This window comes from Helicoverpa armigera, chromosome 19, assembly GCF_030705265.1.
Source record: "Helicoverpa armigera isolate CAAS_96S chromosome 19, ASM3070526v1, whole genome shotgun sequence".
In the NCBI taxonomy this organism is placed as follows: domain Eukaryota; kingdom Metazoa; phylum Arthropoda; class Insecta; order Lepidoptera; family Noctuidae; genus Helicoverpa; species Helicoverpa armigera.
Genome location: NC_087138.1, coordinates 5993783 through 6016032, shown reverse-complemented (window position 1 = coordinate 6016032; position 22250 = coordinate 5993783). Strand labels below are relative to the sequence as shown.

Here is a 22250-nt window from a genome sequence, read left to right as displayed (position 1 = left end):
GCAGAGTATTACAAACTGCTTGGTCAAAGTATGATGGTACTGCAGTCGTGGAAGAGGATCAACGAGGTCGTCACAAGAGTCACAAAATAGTACTTGTCGATGAAATGATTCGTAGCGTTTGTGACCACGTCAAGTGACGTGAAGACACGTGAATATTGTGGGTAGATAAATAATAAAATCTGTAATGTAAATAATTTGAAACGTCTCCTTTCCCTGACTGCTGATGAAAAAGGATGGATTGTGGAAGAGCGCATTGCAAAGGCGATATGAAAACTCTCATGAGGCAAAACCGTGAAATAGCAAAGGAAATAAGATTTTGGAAAAAGGTGGCTGAACAGTGAAATGAAGAAAAGCAGGCCTTTTTGAGAGAAAGGAACGAATTAAGATCAGAAATAAGCAGGCTCTTAAAAATTCAAGCTGATCTAGCAGACATCTTGGATTATGCACATCATAAATTGAGTGAGAATGTTGTTCAACATGTCTTCAATGCTAAAACTGAGGTAGCTAGCAACGTTGCGTTACTTAAAAACAACAAGTTTTGTAAACAGTTGGATACTATAGATTCGGAGAGCAGTTCGGAGTCCTCTCCGACGGTGCAGCGGAGCGAGCGCACAAAAGTGCCAGTACAAATTATGAACCTGAATGACGGGTCTTCGGCCAACCGGGTGCGGTCACCGCTGCCCTACAACGCACCAGACTCCGAGGGCACCACCGTCTCAAAAGCCATAGTGACAGAATCAAGTTCCCTTACCGAAGAGGCACTAGGCAGTAGAACAACCCCAAATAGTGAATTATTGTAAAAGCCACAGTTCTCAGGCTTCGAGTGATAGAGGTGCGAATAAAGGCCGTCTGAAACGCGTACGAAAAGTCGCGAGCGGAAACTCCGAACGCACTCAAGGTGGCCTCGAAAGCCCCCACCACAGGCTACCGAGCCAGAACGCCGATAGCCTACAAAGCCGTCAGCACAGCTGCGACAGCAATGCCGGCGCCGGGGACGCTTGCTCAGGCCTAGGAAACCTATCTGTTATAAGGAGAAGCCACTGAACACTAAACTAAGAAGAAACAATTAAGAAGTGTTAGACAATCAACGTGTAGATTTAATTTAATTTAATTGACATAAACATGATTTGATAATGCATAATTAACACAAATAATATATACTGTACAACATAACACAAATGCATTCACCAGTGTCTACGTAATTATAGGTCAACGGAATCATAGCGCGATTCAGAAAGTAACAACGCCATCTATCGCGGTTATGTGTAAACTTTTAACTTTTATATCCCATATTGATCGCGCTATGATTCCGTTGACATATAATTACGTTTGCACCCCAGAGGAGATTTACAAAGCTGCAAGAGGGGGAATTATGGGGAGTATGGGAAACTCCTCATTGATAGCTGTGAAGCAGACTGGATCAGTTTCGGAGTCACCATAGGTCTGAGGGGCGAGAATATCACTCCCTGGGACCTGGTCGATGTCACAGAGGGCACGATGTATCAGCCAGTTGAGTAAACCGGTGGGGGAGTGATGCCCATGTCTACACAACCACAGACTGACATTTCGACTTGGACTCCGAAATCCCTTGTATTACAGTGATGCCAGATGGGGGGGATTCCCCCCAAATTTGGGGGTATTTTCTGTCCACGGGGGATTTTTGGGGGGACAGTAATGCCTTAAGTGTACAGTGCGCAAAGCGAACCCCACTCTTTCGCCGAGGCCCGAGAGAGAGCTCATTATATTATCCGCGCCGATAACTATAAACAGGTTTTTACCGCCACTGAAGATAATGGCACTGTCAAAACAAAATTATGTAAGAAGGTATAGAAAGGAGTGGGAAAGTGACCCAATATTAAAAGGTATGTAATTCGAGACTACGAGTAATTATCTATTGTAGTAGGTATAACCTAAGTGAAATCATGTCTCACAATAGTTTATGTTTATAGTTCCAACGTTACCACTTGGACCAACGATTCAAACATCAACACGTATGTAATAAATAATATAATAGGTATTAATCAGAATATATGAATACACTAATTTGTAAGTTCCATTATCATTATAATTGGGATTGGGTTTGTGTGCACTTAATTTATCGTGTGGCATCGCATGATTTCATTCAATCCCTTGGTTTTGTATTGTGGACGTTTTTGATGGGTGCTTGTGTGCTCAGTTGCTTGTTTTAAGCTTGTTGGATGTGATCTGTTTTTGGAAACACACGTGCACGATTTGAATGTGTGTGTACACAAAACTTGGGTTGCCATTTTACTTTTTTTCCCCATTTTCAGGGTGGCTTACAGTTTGCATCGGCGACGATACAAAAGCGTGGTGCAAGGCCTGCAAGTGCACGTTGGTCGCCCACAAGAAGGATTTGGTAGAACACTCCAAAACTAAAAAACATGACCAATCTCTAAAACGATCTAACATAGTTGGTCACTCAAGTAAAATGTCAGATTTTTTCGAAAAGCCCTTAAAAGAGCCACGAAAGGTTGCAGAGTTAAAAATTGCTGCATATGTAGCTGAGCATTCAAGTATCAAATCTGTGGATCATCTTGGTATACTCATAAAAGATTTAGACCCAACCTCTCCAGTTTTAAAGGATCTGAAGTTACACAGATCAAAATGCACTGCTTTGATTAGAAATGTTATTTCTCCTTGCTACTTAGAAGAGTTATTGGAAGAAGTTGGAGACATCCGTTATTCAATAATCGTCGATGAAACCACTACTGTTGACACGAAAAAAGTAATGTGTATGATTATCAAATTTTTCAGCGAAAAACAGAATAAAATTATTACTCAGTTCTACAGATTGATCGAAATAGAATCTGCAGATGCAACTTCATTAACTGATGTATTCAAAGCACAACTGATTGCCGATGGCCTCAACCCAGACAAACTTTTGGGTATAGGAGTCGACGGCGCTAACGTCATGGTTGGTGAACATCACTCCTTTTCCTCTATTTTAAAGGAATCAATCCCTGAACTGATAACTATAAAGTGCGTCTGTCATTCGTTGCATTTGGCAGCTGAAAATGCATTCAAAACGCTTCCCCGGTTTTTGGATTTTCTTATCAAAGAATCCACAACTGGTTTTCAAACAGTACAAAAAGACAGATTGAATACAAGGAAATATACAAGTTGCTATATGAAGGAAAAAAACCGTTAAAAATAAATAAATTAGCTGGCACTAGATGGTTGTCCAGGTACGAGGCTGTTGTCAAAATTTCAGAGCAATGGGAAGGGTTAAAACTACATTTTGACATGGCGAAGTCTAGAGAACGCTGTTATACTGCGGACCAATTGAGCACTATGCTCAAATGTAAGGCACATCTGTTATACATGACTTTTCTTGGGACTTATCTCAAACCTATTACCATGGCAAATAAATTATTTCAAGCCACTGATGCAGACCCTTTGAAGTTACTTGAAGATGTTAATAATTTATTGCTGACCTATTTGACCATTTTAATACCTCCAGCTCAACTGGAAAAGGCAGAAAAACATAGTTTGTGTAACTATGATTTTGAAAAGTACGTCATGGACGCATCGTACATGAATTTTGGGTATGTGTTAACGCAAGTGCCGTGCCAAAGGCCCGGTGTCCGCGCCGGGGAGTACAGCGAGCGGCGAGTGCGCCGCCATGACACTTTCCTTTTTACGCTACGAACGCATCGCTACAAGACGTCGTGTCGCCACATTTATACACAATTTTGTAAATCCATTTATTGAATCCTAAAATACAAGTTTTAACAAGAATACCTGTGCCTCATTGAAGAATACTCAAGTTTCGAGCCGGATCCTTGCCGCTTTGGGAAATTATTACGACATTGCAAGACAAGGCGGAGGGTTAACGAGGAGTTCCACGGGCACAGGTTGACACGTGGCGCATCAACGAACAAGGCGAGACTCATCTGGTGCTAGCTGGGACACAATTGAGAAAATCGCTGTGCTGTTCTGCTGTATTCAACTAAGAACCCTTGAAGAGTTTCCAAGGATGAATCGAGAGAAAAAAAAAGGCCAGGAAGGGTTTGCTGTGTGGTATAAGTGAGTCCGTTCCAATCATTTAAAATAGCGCTGTCAATTAATGCCTGGTACTGGCAAAAACCATTTCCACTTTCTCAACAGAGAAATATCCACGTCCAATATTGCGTCATCTAGTATAACCTAGATGAATGTAAACGGTGCACATGCACTGATTTAATTGTAATAGTGTGCCGACTTATTTCCAAGAACATTTCATTTCCAAAAAATTTCACGTAGACAATTTCCATACATCGCAATCATGTGCTAGTGAATTTCCTTTTCAGAGGTCTGATTTACTGTGTTGTGTCAGTTTGTGCCAATGCAGTGCAAGCCATTGTAAATTTCTAACAGTTTTCAACATTCCAGCGGATCGGAGGGCGGTCAAGTCCACAGCGCGCGGCCTACGTGACTCGCGACGCACGCGTCATACATACCCACCCTCTCTGCTTCGCACAGTTTCTGCCGCTGCTTGCCTGCAAACATTTTCTTGCCTGCTATATCAAAAATTTAAGTATTGCACAACATTATTCTTTCACTATACTCAATTCATCGCGGGTTATGATCATTTGCTTTCAGCTGGGCTGTTTGAGACTGGTTTCATTGCACTTATTGACTTGTTTGCACAATGGATCTTAAATCGTTAAAGAAAACCAGAGCTAGTCATAAAGCAAAGCTTACCATATTTAAATCATACATAGAATCATTTTTGCCTAATAAACTTATAAATAAAGTACAAGTTCTCGAAACAACAGCTCGTCTAAACAAAATAATGGAATTATACAGTGAGTTTGATGCTATTCAAACGGACATTGAAAGTCTTGTGGAAATTCCAGGTGAAGAGCACAAGGAACGGGAGATATTTGAAACAAGCTACTTCGGCTGCGTGGCTGTTGCACAGGAGCTGTTGAGTGCTGCCTCTGCAGAGCAGGAGACCGGATCGGTGACGGGTTCTAGTGACAGCGCTGGAAAGCCGGGTGGGCCAAACATTAAATTACCTACTATCAAATTGCCGATCTTCTCTGGACGCTATCAGGAGTGGCTAGAATTCCACGACACTTACAAATCACTTATACACGACAACACAACTATACCCAAAATTCATAAATTTCATTATTTGCGAAATTCATTAAAGGATAATGCAGCTTTAATTATTAAATCATTAGAATTCTCTGCGGATAACTATGATGTTGCATGGAATTTACTATGCAATAGATATCACAACGATCGAATTTTAATTAACAATCACATACAAGAATTATTTAATATACAACCAGTAGTTGAAGAATCTTCAAGGGCCTTAAGAAACACAATAGATTCAGTCAATAAAAACTTGAGGGCTTTAAAAACATTAAAGTTACCTACTGAACATTGGGACATGATTATTATACACATGGTGACTAGTAAGTTAGATCCATCTACAATACGTGATTGGGAAAAGGAACGTAACAACATTACACACCTACCCACTTTACATGATTTCAATACATTTCTAAAAAATCGTGCTGACATACTAGAAACCGTGGAAGAATCAACTACACACAAAAAACAGCAACAGACACAGCGTAGACAAGGCGATATCACTCACAATCGTCCTAAGACATTCCTAGTTAGCCAAACACAAAGGCAAGCGCACTTTAAGTGTCCTGTGTGCAAGGGTCATCACACTATTTACCAATGTACAAAGTTCAAATCAATGCCGATTGAGACACGCATTGAACAAGTCAAACAATTAAATTTATGCACAAATTGCTTGCGTTCAGGACATGATGAGCAGCGTTGTAAGCTTAGTTCCTGCAGGCTCTGTACGCAGCGTCATAACACAATGTTACACAATAATACTACTGTTCCTACGGCTTCAACTTCATCAGAAGGTTGTGTAGTTTTACCCACAGTACAGGAACAAACACAAACACAATCAAGCAGTGTCACACTCTCATCAATACACCACTGTCAAGTACTCTTATCCACTGCAGTGATTAATATACAAGATTTGCATGGTCACACATACAAGGTTCGTGCGCTACTTGACAATGGAAGCACATCTAGTTTCATCACAGAAACATTGCGAGTTCAATTAGGGATACCCAGTTATTCCACTTCTCTATTAGTACAAGGATTGAACAATCAATCCTCAGAAATTACACAAAGATGTGACGTCACTATATCGTCACTCACAACCAGTGGTTACACAACTGACATCAATTGTTTCGTTGTGCCACATATCACCCAGTTGATACCTACATCACAAATTAATTGCAATTCCTTTACCATTCCCCCTCGCATCCACCTCGCGGATCCAAATTTCTCAACCCCGTCAGAGGTGCAGATGTTGCTTGGAGCGGACATCTTTTGGGATGTCCTCCTAAATAATCACATTTCCCTGGGTAAAAACAAGCCAACCTTGATTGAAACAACATTAGGGTGGCTCGTCACAGGCTCAGTACAATCAAATAAATCTAACAATAATATCAACCAATCACATACAGTCCATTGCCACTTTTTAAACAATATCGAAGAGAAATTAGACAAGTTTTTTGAAACAGAATCAGTTCCCACTACTCAACAAGTCCATACTAAGGGTGAGAGTGAGTGTGAACAAATATTTAAAACAACTACGAAGCGCCACCCAGATGGCAAATTCATTGTCACAATACCATTCAAGGAATCACCTGAATCTTTAGGCGACTCCAAGCAGCAAGCTTTAATACGGTTTCAAGCTTTGGAACGTAAATTCAAACGCAATCCAGAGTTCAAAGAAAAATACACACAATTTCTTGATGAATATTTAGCTCTAGGTCACATGTCAGAAAACACAACTCCACATAGCGATAGCATTTCATACTTCATGCCACACCACGGTGTGCTGCGGGAGGATAGTTCCACCACAAAATTACGCACCGTCTTTGACTGTTCAGCCGTGACAAGCACGGGCAAGTCATTGAACGACATTCAGCATATTGGGCCAACTGTACAAGACGATTTACTTAGCATATTAATTCGGTTCCGACAGTATAAGTTTGTAGTGACGTCAGACATAGAGAAGATGTTTCGGCAGGCCTATGTAAATAATACTCAAAGATGTTTACAACAAATATTTTGGCGATCAGATTCTAGCCAGCCAATCAAACAATACAAGTTAAATACTATCACATACGGAATGGCGTCAGCCCCGTATTTAGCAACTAGATGCCTAGTTCAGTTGGGCCAAGAATGCACTGATAAAGATGTACGTGAATCAATTTTACACGACTTCTACGTAGACGACTATGTCGCGGGCCATGAGGATGAAAACACATTAATACAAAGATGTAAAGGCGTCATTCAAGTGTTAGAGGGCGCTCATTTCCATTTACGCAAATGGCGGTCTAATAAACCGTCTATTGTTGATGAAATTACCTCTAGTGAAATCACTAAACCAGATGATGTAGCAAACCTAAACAAGGTTGATCGTGCAAAAACATTAGGTTTACTCTGGACCTGTAAGAAAGACACATTACTATTCTCAGTAAATAATACTTCAAAAAATAAACACATAAACAAACGCACAATTCTATCCACTATTGCCCAAGTGTTCGATCCGCTTGGTTTAATTAATCCTTGCATGTTACAGGCAAAACTCATTCTACAAACACTGTGGGCTAAAAACATCACATGGGATGACCAGTTACCCGCAGAAGTTGAGTCACAATGGCATGATTTTATTGAACACTTACCAGAAATTACTAAAATTGAAATACCTCGTAGAGTGTTGTGTGATTCATACATTAAGGTCGAATTACACGCATTTTCCGATGCCTCCATTAAGGCCTACTCTGCCTGTGTATATGTACGTACAGTCTCCGATACTGGGAATGTACAAGTTCAACTGCTACTTTCAAAGAGCAGGGTGGCGCCACTAAAACATAAGCTTACTATGCCTAGGTTAGAGCTTTGCGGCGCCCTTCTAGCTACGAGGTTAATGGATAAGGTAGTTAATTCATTACGTTTAAAAATTGACTCAAAATTTTATTGGTGTGACTCAACTATTGTGCTGGGCTGGCTTAAATCATGCAAATTAAACTTAAAACAATTTATCTATAATAGAATTCATGAGATTACTAATAATTCTGATCCTAATTCATGGAATTATATTCCCACAGAAATGAACCCGGCGGACATAGGTTCACGCGGGCTCAATGCATCACAATTACAATCTTCACTTTTGTGGTGGGGAGGTCCCCACTTCCTACACCAAACAAACATGCAGTTGCCTACACAACCAAAAAATCTAAACATCACTAGTTTGCCAGAAATTAAACATCAATGTCATTTGTCCACAGATGAATCACACGGTCATGACGTTAACTATTTCATGAATTTTTCTGATTTCGGTAAATTACAAAGAACTGTAGCTTACGCCAAAAGATTCATTTTTAATTGTCAACATACTAGCAATAAAATGACAGGTCCATTGACCGTCAAAGAGCTCAATTCAGCTTTACAAGTATTATGCAAGCAAGTACAACGTGATTCATATTGCAAACAATACTTACAATTGCTTCAGAAACGCCCATTGTCTCCTAAAGACAAACTCTTAAAATTTAATCCATTTATTGATCAGGCAGATGTTATAAGAGTAGGAGGCAGATTATCAAACTCACACTACGACTATAACACAAAGCACCCTATCTTACTTGACGCATCACATCACATAACTAAAATATTAGTTGCACACTATCACAAAATACTATTACATGCTGGACCACAGCTGTTGTTATCAACATTACGTCATAAATACTGGATAGTTAATGGTCGCAATCTTTGTAGAAAAACAACTCGAGATTGCATATCTTGCCTTAGATTTGCAGGGAAAACTTACCAACCTATCATGGGCAATCTACCTATACAAAGATTGCAAGCAGACTATCCCTTCAGTAATACAGCTGTCGATTATGCTGGTCCCATCATGATAGCGAACAGAAAGGGTCGTGGCTGTCAGTTAAAGAAAGCATACATAGCTGTTTTTGTTTGTCTAGCAGTGAGAGCAGTGCACATAGAACTCGTAACCGATTTGAGTTCTGAAGGCTTTATTGCAGCCTTAAATCGGTTTGTTGCTCGCAGAGGTAAGCCAGCGACAATATATTCAGATAATGGAACTAATTTTGTGGGCGCTTGCAACGAAATAGCTAAGTTTCTAAAAAATCAATCTAAAGATATTACTTCATATGCTGCTGATAATGAAATCAGTTTCAAATTTAGCCCGGCCTATAGCCCACATTTTAACGGCGTAGCAGAAGGGTCGGTTAAGTCAATTAAAAAACATTTAAATCACATCTTGTCAATGGCTCATCTAGATTACGAAGAAATGAACACTGTATTGGTTCAGATTGAGGCAATACTGAATTCTAGACCTCTCACTCCAATTTCATCTGATCCATCAGATTTAATTCCACTCACACCAGCGCATTTTTTAATTGGACGGACATTAACTATGCCACCTGCTCCCCAGGTTGACCAGGCTCCACTTCACACGCTTACCAGATACAGAAGGCTACAGTATTTAAAAACACATTTCTGGAATAGATATTACAAGGAGTACGTTTCAGAATTGCAGATCCGAAATAAATGGCGCACAGATAAGGGACAACCGCAGCCAGGAGATATGGTCCTCATCAAGGACGACCGCCTGCCTCCCAACAGATGGCTGCTGGGCCGTGTCACCACCGTCTACCCTGGCGCTGATGGTGTCAACCGGGTGGCAGATGTAGCAACAACTTCAGGAACTTTACGCAGAGCTTGGAATAGACTCTGCCCACTACCAATTACGTTGGACCAGGATGCTGCTCCTGCTCCAAGGGGGCCAGCTTGTTAACGCAAGTGCCGTGCCAAAGGCCCGGTGTCCGCGCCGGGGAGTACAGCGAGCGGCGAGTGCGCCGCCATGACACTTTCCTTTTTACGCTACGAACGCATCGCTACAAGACGTCGTGTCGCCACATTTATACACAATTTTGTAAATCCATTTATTGAATCCTATAATACAAGTTTTAACAAGAATACCTGTGCCTCATTGAAGAATACTCAGTATGCATTCAATGAAACATCAGAAGGCATAACAGCTCACGAATTAAAAGATGTGAAGCAAAGGTGCAAAGAATTTCTTATAGAAATCTGCAAGCAAATACAGATGAGACTACCAAATAACATGAAAATTTTAGAAAGTTGCAAGCTAATGAGCCCAAAAAATGCGACGTCTCAAATGAAACCTGACATTACTAATTTAGCCAAATCTTTTAAGACCGTCTGCAATGATGTCGATTCAGTGGTACAAGAGTGGAATGCTTTACATCGAACAACCTGGAAATCCACGCAGAACACTGAAGAGTTCTGGGTTGAAGTGTATGGCTTCAAAAATGCAGTCGGTGATAAAACTTACGGACATGTAAGCAAATTGGCATTAGGAATTTTGTCGTTGCCTTTTTCTAACGCGGTTGTGGAAAGAGCTTTCTCGCAAGTTGTAATTATAAAAGATAAATTAAGAAATAGATTAGCCATCAACACGGCCGAATCTATTTTAAGAATAAGGTATTCAATGCCGGAAGGATGTAGTAATTTTAAAGTCACTCCAAAGATGCTCCAGAGATTCAACTTGGAAAAAATGTACGGAACTGCAGCCGACGACGCAAGTGAGGATGCTGATCCAGTAATGGAAGAAATTTCTAAATTGTTATAAATATTTTTCTAATTATTGGGGGTTTTTTCTCAAAACTTTGGGGGGATTTTGGGTGAGATTTGGGGAGAATGCTAAATCACCATCTGGCAACACTGTTGTATTATACATCCTATGTATTTATCGTCTGCTGAGGATCACGAACCAGGAGTAACTCTGCTAACAACCAAAATGGAACAGCAACTCACTGCTGAGGGGGGGAAGTGGGATGAAGCTTAGCGGAGCTACCCTGGTGTATGCAGGTTGGGTGAGTGACCGGAATTATCTTAAGCTTGAGGCAGCTTATGATATGTTCCTTTACCATTTCAGCAGTCATGAAGATGGTATACTACGCCTCGGTTCATTAGGCAGTCGATTCCGAGATTGCGCGGGTCTCCTCTCCTTATGCTATGTCCATTTTAGACATAGAGGCAGGTGCTTTGATAGACTGGATCTTTGTGAAAACTATGGGAGATGAGATGATGAGGATGACCCATGAAGGGCAAGAGAGTGGGTCCCCTGAGTCGTATTTCCCCTATCAATCAGACTTCCATTTGGTGAATAGATCGGCATATTCATCAAATGCTAATCCGTACATCTTTCACTGGATTCATATTTTCGGGTCATTAATGAGTCATAAGCGGTCAATTAACGCTAGATTCAATTTCGAAGGTAATGTTGCGGATATCGGACTCAATGCGGTGGTCCTATGCTGGGCATTTGCTCGTGGAGGAGAACTTAACCCTCAGTTCCAAGAAAGGGGTGTCGATTATGGTAAAGATATTGAACAGACCTCAACTGGATTAGACGATGAAGAGGATCAAGGACCTCTTGAACTGACCCCTGAAGATAAGATCTGGCTGGACACGACCGGGAGAGACCCATCCACATGGTTTGCCCTCTTAAAGGGAAACGGGTTCGAAGTCCCACCCGTTGTCTCAAGAGTTATCAAGCGTCAAAGAGGACGAATAGGAGAGGCCCGTGTAGACTCAGTCGGGGAATACGTCAAAGATAGATTGATTTACTAAAAACAGAGCAACAGTCCTTGAAGGAAAAAAAAAAAAAAAAACATGAACGAAGGTCGACTTGGGAGAGGGTGATTAATTAAAACACTGGGATACTAATTAAGCGCGTATAATAAAGTAAACCACAGTGCTTGCTGCTCACACCAAAAAATTAAATTCTCCGACATCCATACTATCGCCGGTAACGAAACCATAGCGCGATTCAGAAAGTAACAACGCCATCTATCGCGGTTATGTGTAAACTTTTAACTTTTATATCCCATATTGATCGCGCTATGATTCCGTTGACCCATAATTACGTAGACAACCAGAGGGATTACAAGCTTAGGTACTCACCTTCCTGGCCACACCCGGCGGGGAGGGTACACACACATCCCCAGGCAATCCTATCTGGGAAGTTAGGTTTAGTGGCCCTTCAGGCCGGAAACTCAGAGCTAGCTAGCGAGTTTGTTTGTGTTTTTCTTCTCGCTAGCATAGCGTGGGAAAAATCAGTTGTACCTCTGAGACTTATATAGGGCGATCCCGAGGGCCCAGTAAAAGAACAAGTTGTGTATTGGAGTAACCCGAGGCCTTCATCCACAAGATATTGTCGTCCGATTAAATTTCAATTTACTCATGAGACAACTGAACTTGACCATATTAATACACAAATTCTTATTGTAACCAACTGCATACGAAATAAATGGTCGCAGTATTATGCGTCACAAACTGTTTTTAACAAAGGATGACGGGAAAATCTGCAATGCATTGACTGATACCAGTTCGACAATAAAATGTTATCGTATTCAAGAAAGTTAGTCAGAAGTCCAAGTACGAAAGTACTACTTGAATCTCGAAAGGCAAACCGTTGCAAAAACATAAATAAAAAGAAAAGTAAGAGACGCCTTTTTCCTAAGTCCAACTTGGATAGGCTCTATGGTGATAACTGCTAAAAACCCGACATGCCCGAAGTTGTTTTGAAAAATGTAAAGACCAATTCCTCAACGGTTTGGAAAGAACTAGTGAAGAAAAAGCGATAGTTCAAAGAAATACCATTTTGCAAAGGGATTCGAATGAATGGTTGGAGTTGCGTCGCAGTCTCATCACTGCTTCAAACTTTGCTTGAATAATAAAAAGAAAAGATAATACGAGCGCTAAAAACCTTGTCAAAGACATATTATATAAAAAAGAATTAAGTCATGTCTCGTCGGTGCAGCACGGCATTGCTAATGAAAAAATCGCCATAGAGCAATTAGAAAAATAAATTGGTCAAAATAATTCTCCGTGCGGTCTCTTCATAGATAATATAATTCATTTTTTTAGGAGCTACCCTCTCAGAAACAGAATGATGGTATGTTGGTATTTTAATGAAGTGGTTCAAACGAGTAGAGCTGATATCATTGTAGTAGTAGTAATCGGTCATTCATTTATGCCTCCAGATCGGGTTTTTGCCTACATCGAAAAAAATGCCGTGCTCGTGAAAATATAACTAACCCTCAAGATATTTCTGAACATGAGACAATACGCCATCTGGGTACTGAAGTACCCGTCTTTGATTGGCGCACTGCTACAGAAAATGTTCTAAAAAAACCAGATAAACTGCATTTCAAAATCAGTACAGTGAAGAGAATCATAATAATACGGTCGAGGACGTCCACAAATATGTTGGTGAGAGGAGAAATCTCATACAATAGTGACACTGGAACATCTAAAAGTATTTTAGCCCGTGGTAAAAGAATAACGCAATTACAGCCAGAACGTTTGCCTTGTGGAGTTTCTGTAGCCCAGGCATAATTTTTTTTTTTTTTTTTTTACTAACATAAAATTAAGTCTTTTACTAACATTATGAGTCATGTTACTTGAATAAATAAACTTTCTATTCTATTCTATAATTGACTAATGTCCAAAATCTTTTAAAAAACACTACAGTGACGAATGGAATTTATTAGAAAGGGACAATAATTTACCCCAAGGAGAAATTGAGAATTGTCATGGTCAAGAGATGGAAGAGCAAAGAATAGGTCTATTTATTTAAGTTTTCTTAATATTTCATAAAAAAGAAGAGATAAAAGTCAACATAAAACATTTACAGCCAGTTTCTTCATCAAAGTAAAGCCAAAAAGTAAATGCTCGTTAGGGGGCTGTAAAAGCTAACCCTGTCATTTTGACAAAGTTGTAGTGTTTCATTGCCTTCACAGCATTTATTTATAGAGTTTATTTAATTATCTATTGATATTAAAGTGGGTATAAAATGTTACCACGAGCTTCGTCGTCGTTCAGCGAATGTTCAAGTTCATCTGATGATGAAATTATCGTTAGTTATTTAACGCGTCGACGTAAAAAGTTCAATATTCGCAAAGATCATTTTTATGGGATGACACTGAAATTCTATTCCGATACAGAATTGCAAAGGAAACCGTTACAAACCTCAGCTCATTGTAACAAGATATCTTGCTTTTAATGAAGACGTGGCATTCGTCAAATCGATCCTCCCTGCAGACAAACACTAGAATTTGAAAAAAAAAATAATTGAAAAGTCAGAGAGATCAGTGGATTAAACAGAAACGTAAGCAACGTGGTAAAAAACAAAAAGCTGTTGTAGTGGACGCAGTAAAAAAAAAAAGACGAAACTAGTGAATTACAAAAAAAAGATAATGTCAAGGCAGAAACTTCAAAACTGAAATATTTAAAAATAAAGTGTACTAAACTTAATAATACGTTTAAAAAAAAGGAAGAAAGGATTAAAAAATCTTCTAACTATATGAGAAAAACAAAAAAAAAATATCGATTAAAACTAGATGCAGAAAAACAGATAGAAAACAAGGAGAAAAAATGAAGGCTCGAGAACAAGTAGTTCTAGCCTCCTAAGTCCTAGCTTCCTTTAAACAGAACAATTTGTCCGACATGATGAAGTCCCGACATTTTTCTCAGTACACTTGTATGATGACCGCACGTTCTTTGTAAAGGTGTCTACACACCAAAGCCGCTGATGCCGGCGGCACAGCCCGGCGGCCCAACCCGCCGGCCGTATTTTGTACAACCATGCCGCCGGCTTTCATAGAGTATTTAACAATTACTAGAACACCACATGCCGCGGCAGTCGTGCCGCCGGGCTGTGCCGCCGGGTCAGCGGCTTTGGTGTGTAGACCCCTTAACACACAAATTAGATTTTCGTTTAAAATTCGGCGCCGAAACACACAAACGTCGGTGTCAATGACAAAATTGACAGAATATCCGCGTTATCGTAAAGTCAAGAACTTTGCGATTGAACACTTTAAAAAATACAACTTGGACGCCTTGCTTATAGCGACTAATGCTCCTGGGCGGAGCGCATATAACTGAGTTGAGCGTCGGATGGCTCCCCTCAGCAAACGACAGGCAGGCGTCATTCTGCCTCATGAACATTTTGGTTCTCATCTCGACGACAAAGGAATGACTACGGATGCTGATTTGGAAAAACGCAATTTTCAGCACGCTGGGGAAATACTTGCAGAAGTGTGGAGAGAAATGAAAATTGTTAATTACGACGTTTCGGCGGACTATAGATAGCATGCAGGATCCAGCAGAACCAAATCTGGCGTGATATAGCGTTCACGTCCGTGAATCGCAATACTTCTTACAGGTTGTAACGTTGTACTTTGCTAGCTCTAAGAATAGGTTAGAAATTAAAAAAAATACAAATAATCACAATAGATTTATTCTAAAATTAATAAGTCTAAATTAAACTAAATAAATACAACTAATCTAATATTCAAATTGACGTAATTCATATACGGAACCCAATATTAATTATTTACACAAAGGTCCTCGTAACTATTGCGCCTACGCATCTCTAAACGGGTGAACTGGTTTCGCCGCTTGCGACGGTGGTGCCTCGAGTGCATTCGGGCCGGAGACGCAGGCAGACGACCAAATTGCATCAGACGTGACAGCTGTGTCACACGTTTTTTTAGTTGACCTTCAATTATTGCGTACCTGCCTAATTTCTACTTATTTGTGCTAGACAAATTATAATCGGAAATCCCGCTGGGGTAAGTTTCCATGCATTGCTTTAATACTATTGTAAGGTGTTCTTCTTGCTAAATTTCTGTCTAAAGCAGCTGTTCTTAGTTCACTTTGTTTGCTGGGACACTGTGACCTTTGGACCCGGCAACGTGGCCCAAGCTCTGCTAATGCTAGCCTTGTCTCTGCGCTTCCAGGATTTTTTTTTACGTTCTACTTTAAATCCTTGCTACGCAACGTTTTACCTGGCGGTGAGTGAAAGACCAGACCTGATCCTGTCTGGAACTACGTGGGTCCTGCTGGAGACCTGGAAGTGCAACCTGGGAAGGAGCTGGGCCGTCGTTGGAGCTACACCACGGTTCAGGCCAGTGTTCCCAGTGTACCTTCTACCTCAAGATCTATTCGTGGTTAGGGCAACAGAAGTTGGCTTAAATAAAGTCTCAATTTCTACCAAATTGTGTACTTTATTTGGACCCCTACCTACCTACCTGTCGGCCAGCCTGACTACCAGGTTCACCAACGGCCGCAAGGTTATAAAATGCGCGAATGAATCCTGCTGTTCACCACCGAGAAGTGCATTTAAATCTGTGCTTGCGGATACTTTCATGCCTCCACCTTGCCCAATACTTCAAACTCCAAGCAAGCTCGTAGTACCCAGTTTATTAGACAAAGGAACATCCAAGTTTTCGCCACTTCTTGTGAGGTTGTCCGTTGATCTGTCACCTCCTCTAGAAGAGTTTAAGCAGATGCCTTACGATTTCTTTTGTCCATCTGTACAATTCGACCTGAAGAAAAAAGTATGTCCAACCTGTGGAATCTACGTGCATGACAAAACTGTCCCAGACCATTGTGAAACTAGAGTACAGCCACAGCGCCTTGCTGCCAGAAGGGCGAATGAGCTTCTCTGCATTATGCGTCGTTATGAAACATCGTCTGAGGATGCTGACTGGCTCGACGAAGACGAAGTTGATGCAAGTGTCTTAACAATTCCAGCACCGTCTTCGTCTGCGCTTCAGATGCCAGTGATGAAAGAATCTGAGTGGCTAGCAAACCCATGGACAGAGGAGCAGCAATTTTAATCGAATTGTTTTTATAGACCTACTTAGATACTTACTTGATTAATAGTTGATTATTTTTTAATTTTGTTAAAATATGATTTTATTTCGAGTAAAATGTTTAATTTCAGTTGGGTTTCCATTTATAATTGCATTGTCAAAGATTAAAATAAAAATGTTATTGTATTTTAAGAGTTTATTAAATAGGAGAATAAAGGATGAAAACAATTGTGTAAAGCCAAAAAATTATAAAATAAAATACGCAGGTGTTGCGGATAAAAAATCTCTTGTTTTATTTAGTACGTATTATTACCGTTAAAGTTCCAGTATTTGAGAAACAGAGGACGTGGAGGATACCATACTGGACGAGGACAAGGAAGACGAAGCAGTACAGGACAACAGGACACCGGACAAGAAGACAATACAAAGCAAGGCATGACACAAGACAACGAGGAAGAGGAAATCATTGGAGATATGGACACAGAAGAGGACGAGGATATGGCAATAGAAGAGACAACTGGACCAGGGAACAGAGTGATGCAAATTTAGCAGGTTATGATCATAATGCATTCATGAGCAATGCATTGCAAGGTAACACGTCTCACGATAATATTAATAACTAGCTTTTGCCCGCGGCTTTGCTCCCGTCAACTGACTTCTCTACTTTACCCTATTTTTTTCCCATAAGAACCTTCTCCTGACAATAACAAACACAACAACAAAAGAATTAGCCAAATTGGTCCAGGCGTTGTTGAGTTATGCGCTTACCAACACATTTTGCGATTCATTTTTATATTATAGATTAAGAATTTTATATTGATTCTGGATGTACTGATAGTTTAAATAAAATAAATACAAAAGATTATTTTACAGAATATATTGAATTAAAGGTAAAGTAAAGGGGTAGGCATTGTGTTAGATAAGAACTTGAAAGAAAGTGTGATAGATGTAAAGAGAGTGAATGATAGTTAAGTTAGAGAAAGTTTGATAATAAATGTTATAAGTGTGTATGCTCCTCAAGTCGGTTGTGATGACAGGGTGAAAGAACAATTTTGGACGGATTTCGATGCAGTAATGATGAATGTGCCGACGAATGAACAGGTATTTGTGGGAGGAGACTTTAATGGCCATGTTGGCAGAATGAGAGGGAATTATGAAAGAGTGCATGGAGGGTGGGGGTTCGGTTGCCAGAACGACGAGGGTGAAGCCCTGCTACAGGCTGCTACTGCGTTTGACCTAGCAGTGGTAAATACGTGGTTCCAAAAGAACATCGAACATCTGATCACTTATAAAAGCGGTCACCACGTATACACACAAATAGATTACTTTTTGGTCAGACGCAGCAGTTTAAAGAACATCAAAGACTGCAAGGTGATACCAGGCGAAGCTGTAGTCTCGCAGCACCGACCCCTAGTTATGGATGTGATTTTAACTACCCGGCCAAAAGCCAAAGAGAGACGGCCCCCCGAAATCAAATGGCTATGTTGGGGAAGGCTGAATTAGCCCAGGAATTTAGATAAGTAGTGGTTGATAAGATGATTGAAATGGGAGAAATGAATGAAAAGAATGTGAATGATTGCTGGAGTGGAATGGCGACGTGTAAAAGGGAAGCGGCAAGAAGCATTCTAGGAGAATCAAAAGGGAATGGAGATAGAGAAGGAAACTTGGTGGGGGAAGAAGTGCAGAGTGTATTAAAGGAAAAGATGAAATTCAAGGAATGGCAGCGGACGGAAGACAATGATGATAGTGAAACAAAAAGGCTGAATATGATGAATGTAAGAAAGAAAAGATTGTGGCTGTTTCAAGGGCAAAAGCGCACGAGAATGTATGACTCGATAGGGTCAAAGACTTTACCGATTGGTTAAATCTAGGAAAAATGACAAGATGTATGCAGATAAAGTGTGTAAAGAATGGAGACGGAACGGTCCTTTCGAATGATGTGGAGATTAAAGGTAGGTGGAAGGAATATTTTGAAAGACTGATGAATGAAGAAAATAAGTGGAGCGGTGTGCTCCATCATAAAGCGGTGAACGAGGGCCTTGTAAGAAATGTATGTGAGGATGAGGTCAGATTAGCAGTGAATGGAATGAAAAATGGAAAAGCGATAGGGCCAGATGGAATACCAGTGGAAGTGTGGAAATTATTAAAGATGGATGGATGGAAATGGCTGGCTTTATTCTTCAATAAGTTGTTGCAAGAGGAAACTATACCAGACGAGTGGTGCAATAGTTTCCTGGTGCCCATTTTTAAGAACAAGGGTGATGTGTTGAATTGCAACAACTATAGAGGAATAAAGCTAATGTCACATAGTATGAAAGTGTGGGAGAAAGTTATTGAAAGGAGGCTGAGAGAAAAGAGTGATATCGCACGAAATCAATTCGGTTTTATACCTGATCGGGGTACAACGGACGCTATATTCTGTATTCGCCAATTGTGCGAAAAGTACAGGGGTGCACACAAAAACTTGCATATGGTGTTCGTTGACCTCGAGAAGGCATATGACCGGGTGCCTCGTGAGGTTTTGTGGTGGGCCCTTGAGGTGAAAGGTATAGTAGGGAAGTATGTGCAGTTGATCCGAGCGATGTACGGCAGATGCAGTACAGAAGTCCGGTCCGCAGCGAGCACTACCGCCAGCTTCAGTGTAGGTGTTGGCTTACATCAGGGGTCGGCTCTCAGCCCGTACCTCTTCCTGCTTGTAATGGACGCGCTTACGGCAGATATACAGGAGGAGGCACCCTGGTGTATGCTTTTCGCCGATGACATTGTTCTGGTGGGGGAGAGTGGGCCAGAGGAATGGATACATTAGAGGAAGTTTGAAAGTAGCGCCAGTTACAGAAAAGATGAGAAGTAGAAGATTGTCGTGGTATGGACATGTAATGAGGAGGGATGATACGCATGCAACAAAGTGTGTGCTAAGTATGAATGTAGATGGATGGAGAGGAAGAGGAAGACCTAAGAAAAGATGGATGGATTGCCTGAAAGATGATATGAATAGGAAGGGAGTGAGTGTCAGTATGACGAGTGACAGAAGAAAATGGAAGAAAATGACATATTGCGCCGACCCCAAGTAAAATTTGGGAACAGGGCAGGAGAAAGAAGAAGATTGAATTAAAGGTGCCTATTAGAATATGTTCAGCTAACAATGGTGTTAATTTAGAAGCTATAGGAGTGGGTAAATTAAAAGTAATATGTAAAAGGTCTCTTATCCAAAAACCTTCTCCCTTGGCAATAAAACCAGCAAGTATTGAACCTTTGTTTTCGGTCATCACTAATGATTCATCTGACAGCTTAGATAATACCCCCGTACCTTCACCCTATTGTGATTTTTCGGAATCTTCGCAAAGTTTAAGCGATACTTTGGTGCCCACTTCTTGCTTCGAAGAGACTGAAGATAGAACACTGACACCTGAAATCGGTACATCCGCCCCGGAAAGTCTTCCTGATTCGCATGTGGATAATAGCCTCACCATAAATACAGATTCAATATCGGCAATATCAACTTCATGTAATTCAATTTCCTCGCTTGCAACGTTCAATGATATTGACTATTCTTCAACTTCAACAACAAAAAATACTAACCGCAGATCTAAAAAAAGGAATGATGTGGGTCTCAAACGTCTTAAACATGAAAATGAATGGATAGCTAGAAAGAGAAAACGTTTGTGTAATATAGGATTGGTATACTCCAACCTCCACGTCTAAAGGAAAAACTAAACCAGCAAGAAATATTAAAGTCAGTTGTGTCAATTGCCGTCTGCAGTACTATAATAGTAGTACTAGTGATCACGCGAAACAATGGGAGATTATAGCCAAATATGTGATACAAAAAATAAATCACTAATTTTGAAAGCGAATCTAGTCGTCGATCACACACTTTGCATTTTCATCTTCACATAAATTCTGACAATGGCGTCACATTACAAAAAGTTTGTAAAACAATGTTCTTGAACACGTTCGATATAAGTAAAGATTTTGTTTATACCGCAATACGAAAAAACCAAGAAATAAATGATTTTACTGATGTTACTGATGACAGAGGTCGGCATAAAAACCATAAATCAAATGAAATGAAGCAGACTGTCATAGTTAATTCTTTCACCCCTGTCGTGTCTCACTACGTTAGAAAACGTACTAGTAAAAAATATTTAGATCCTTCTTTATCTTTTTCGAGAATGTTTAAGTTGTATGTTGAATGGTGTGCTGAAAATAATTACAATTATACTTCGTCGCTTCATTCGAAGATATAAAGTTAACCATGTAGTCCTTTCAACCTACCAGGCACACATCGCACATATTTTAGGGATATCGATTTATTTAGTCGATACCACAAAGTTTTCCCTAGTACTACATCCCTAGCAGTACGGCCGCCAAACGTCATTCTTTTTTTGTGCGAGGCAGCGCACGCACATAATTCTAACCTTAAAGTTGTTTTTTCGTGTCGTTTTACATACCGGAGTGCTGTTTTTGTTTCAACAATATGCCGAAAAGAAAGCATTGTGATAACAGTGACAAAATTGAGCGTTACATACGCAAAATCAGAAAACTGGAAGAGAAATCTCGCCAGAAAGAGGCACGAAATCGCGTCGCAATTTATTCATCGTAGGATTCCGAGAAAAAATCAGGTGAGTTATAATAATATTTTTACTGGTTTTTATACTGGGTTTAGTATAATAATACAATGCACCTGGAGGTTGACTGTGGGTCTTCACGAGGGTACCAAATCTTGTCTGGAGGTTTACCGAGGGTTATCACGAAGACATTCCCACATTTAATATTGCTTAACAATTATTTAATATTGTTTTGTTTAGTTTATTGAGTTTTCGAGCTTTGCTTTGCTTTTAACAATTTAGAAATGGAAGCAGCTAAAAATAACGGCAGTCGTGGTGGTGGTCGACAAATGTTTTAATTATATTATATTTCCAGAAAAGTGTCGCCCTTTGGTACAGGGCACCCCAGCAGTGCCGCCCCCGCGTATTCCTCAACAATGGGAATTGCAGAAGTCAGGTGTGTAAATTGTCTGCCGGATATCGTATCCCTTATTGACTGATCCAACCTATATATTTTAATCCTTTTTATCCAGCGTTGGACGCAAGTGGGCCTTCGAGGTTTGAGTTCGTGGAAGAAGGTGCCATCACACCGCCACCCTCGAAGTAAGTTCGAACTTAATCTCCTGACTTATTCGAAACATTCAAAAGGATTTGAATTAATATTATGATGTTTCACAGGGAAAATCAGTTAGGTTTTTACCCCATTCCACGGGGGTAATTATCCTAGATGAAGGCCAAGAGGAGGACGAGCACATGTTGGTCGATGCCAACATTGAGATGGTTGGGTTCCCGCCCGGGCCATTGACGTCTTTCACAAGACCAGAGTGCTGATTCGAGTTTTGTAAGTTTACGCGCTCGATACGTAATTATAACCTGGCTGAAGTAAAGAGTCGTATGCTACATGACATGATTAGAATATAGTACGTTCATT

The 22250-nt window shown here is 40.3% G+C and overlaps 3 protein-coding genes across 3 annotated transcripts; all 3 read left to right on the top strand.

Moving 5' to 3' along the window:
• Nucleotides 1-1792: 1792 nt before the first annotated feature.
• Nucleotides 1793-4171, top strand: LOC135118242 (zinc finger protein 862-like). The gene is given in 4 exon segments (XM_064039566.1): nucleotides 1793-1862; nucleotides 2292-3073; nucleotides 3076-3566; nucleotides 4129-4171. Coding segments are annotated over 4 exon segments (1386 nt in total).
• Nucleotides 3577-10074, top strand: LOC126055728 (uncharacterized). Its single transcript, XM_064039381.1, has 2 exons — nucleotides 3577-5980; nucleotides 9612-10074. Exons 1-2 carry the CDS (start codon nucleotides 4652-4654, stop codon nucleotides 9771-9773), a joined length of 1491 nt encoding a protein of 496 aa, XP_063895451.1. The 5' UTR covers nucleotides 3577-4651; the 3' UTR covers nucleotides 9774-10074.
• A 5547-nt stretch (nucleotides 10075-15621) lies between these two features.
• On the top strand, nucleotides 15622-18397 carry LOC135118163 (uncharacterized). Its single transcript, XM_064039387.1, has one exon. The coding sequence runs from the start codon at nucleotides 15888-15890 to the stop codon at nucleotides 16794-16796; it is 909 nt and encodes a 302-aa protein (XP_063895457.1). The 5' UTR covers nucleotides 15622-15887; the 3' UTR covers nucleotides 16797-18397.
• Nucleotides 18398-22250: the final 3853 nt, after the last annotated feature.

Coding starts and splice junctions, on each gene's coding strand:
- LOC126055728 (XM_064039381.1), top strand. CDS start 4,652: ATGGATCTTAAATCGTTAAAGAAAACCAGAGCTAGTCATAAAGCAAAG. Junction 5,981..9,611: donor CATCAATACACCACTGTCAA/GTACTCTTATCC, acceptor AGTACGTTTCAG/AATTGCAGATCCGAAATAAA.
- LOC135118163 (XM_064039387.1), top strand. CDS start 15,888: ATGCTAGCCTTGTCTCTGCGCTTCCAGGATTTTTTTTTACGTTCTACT.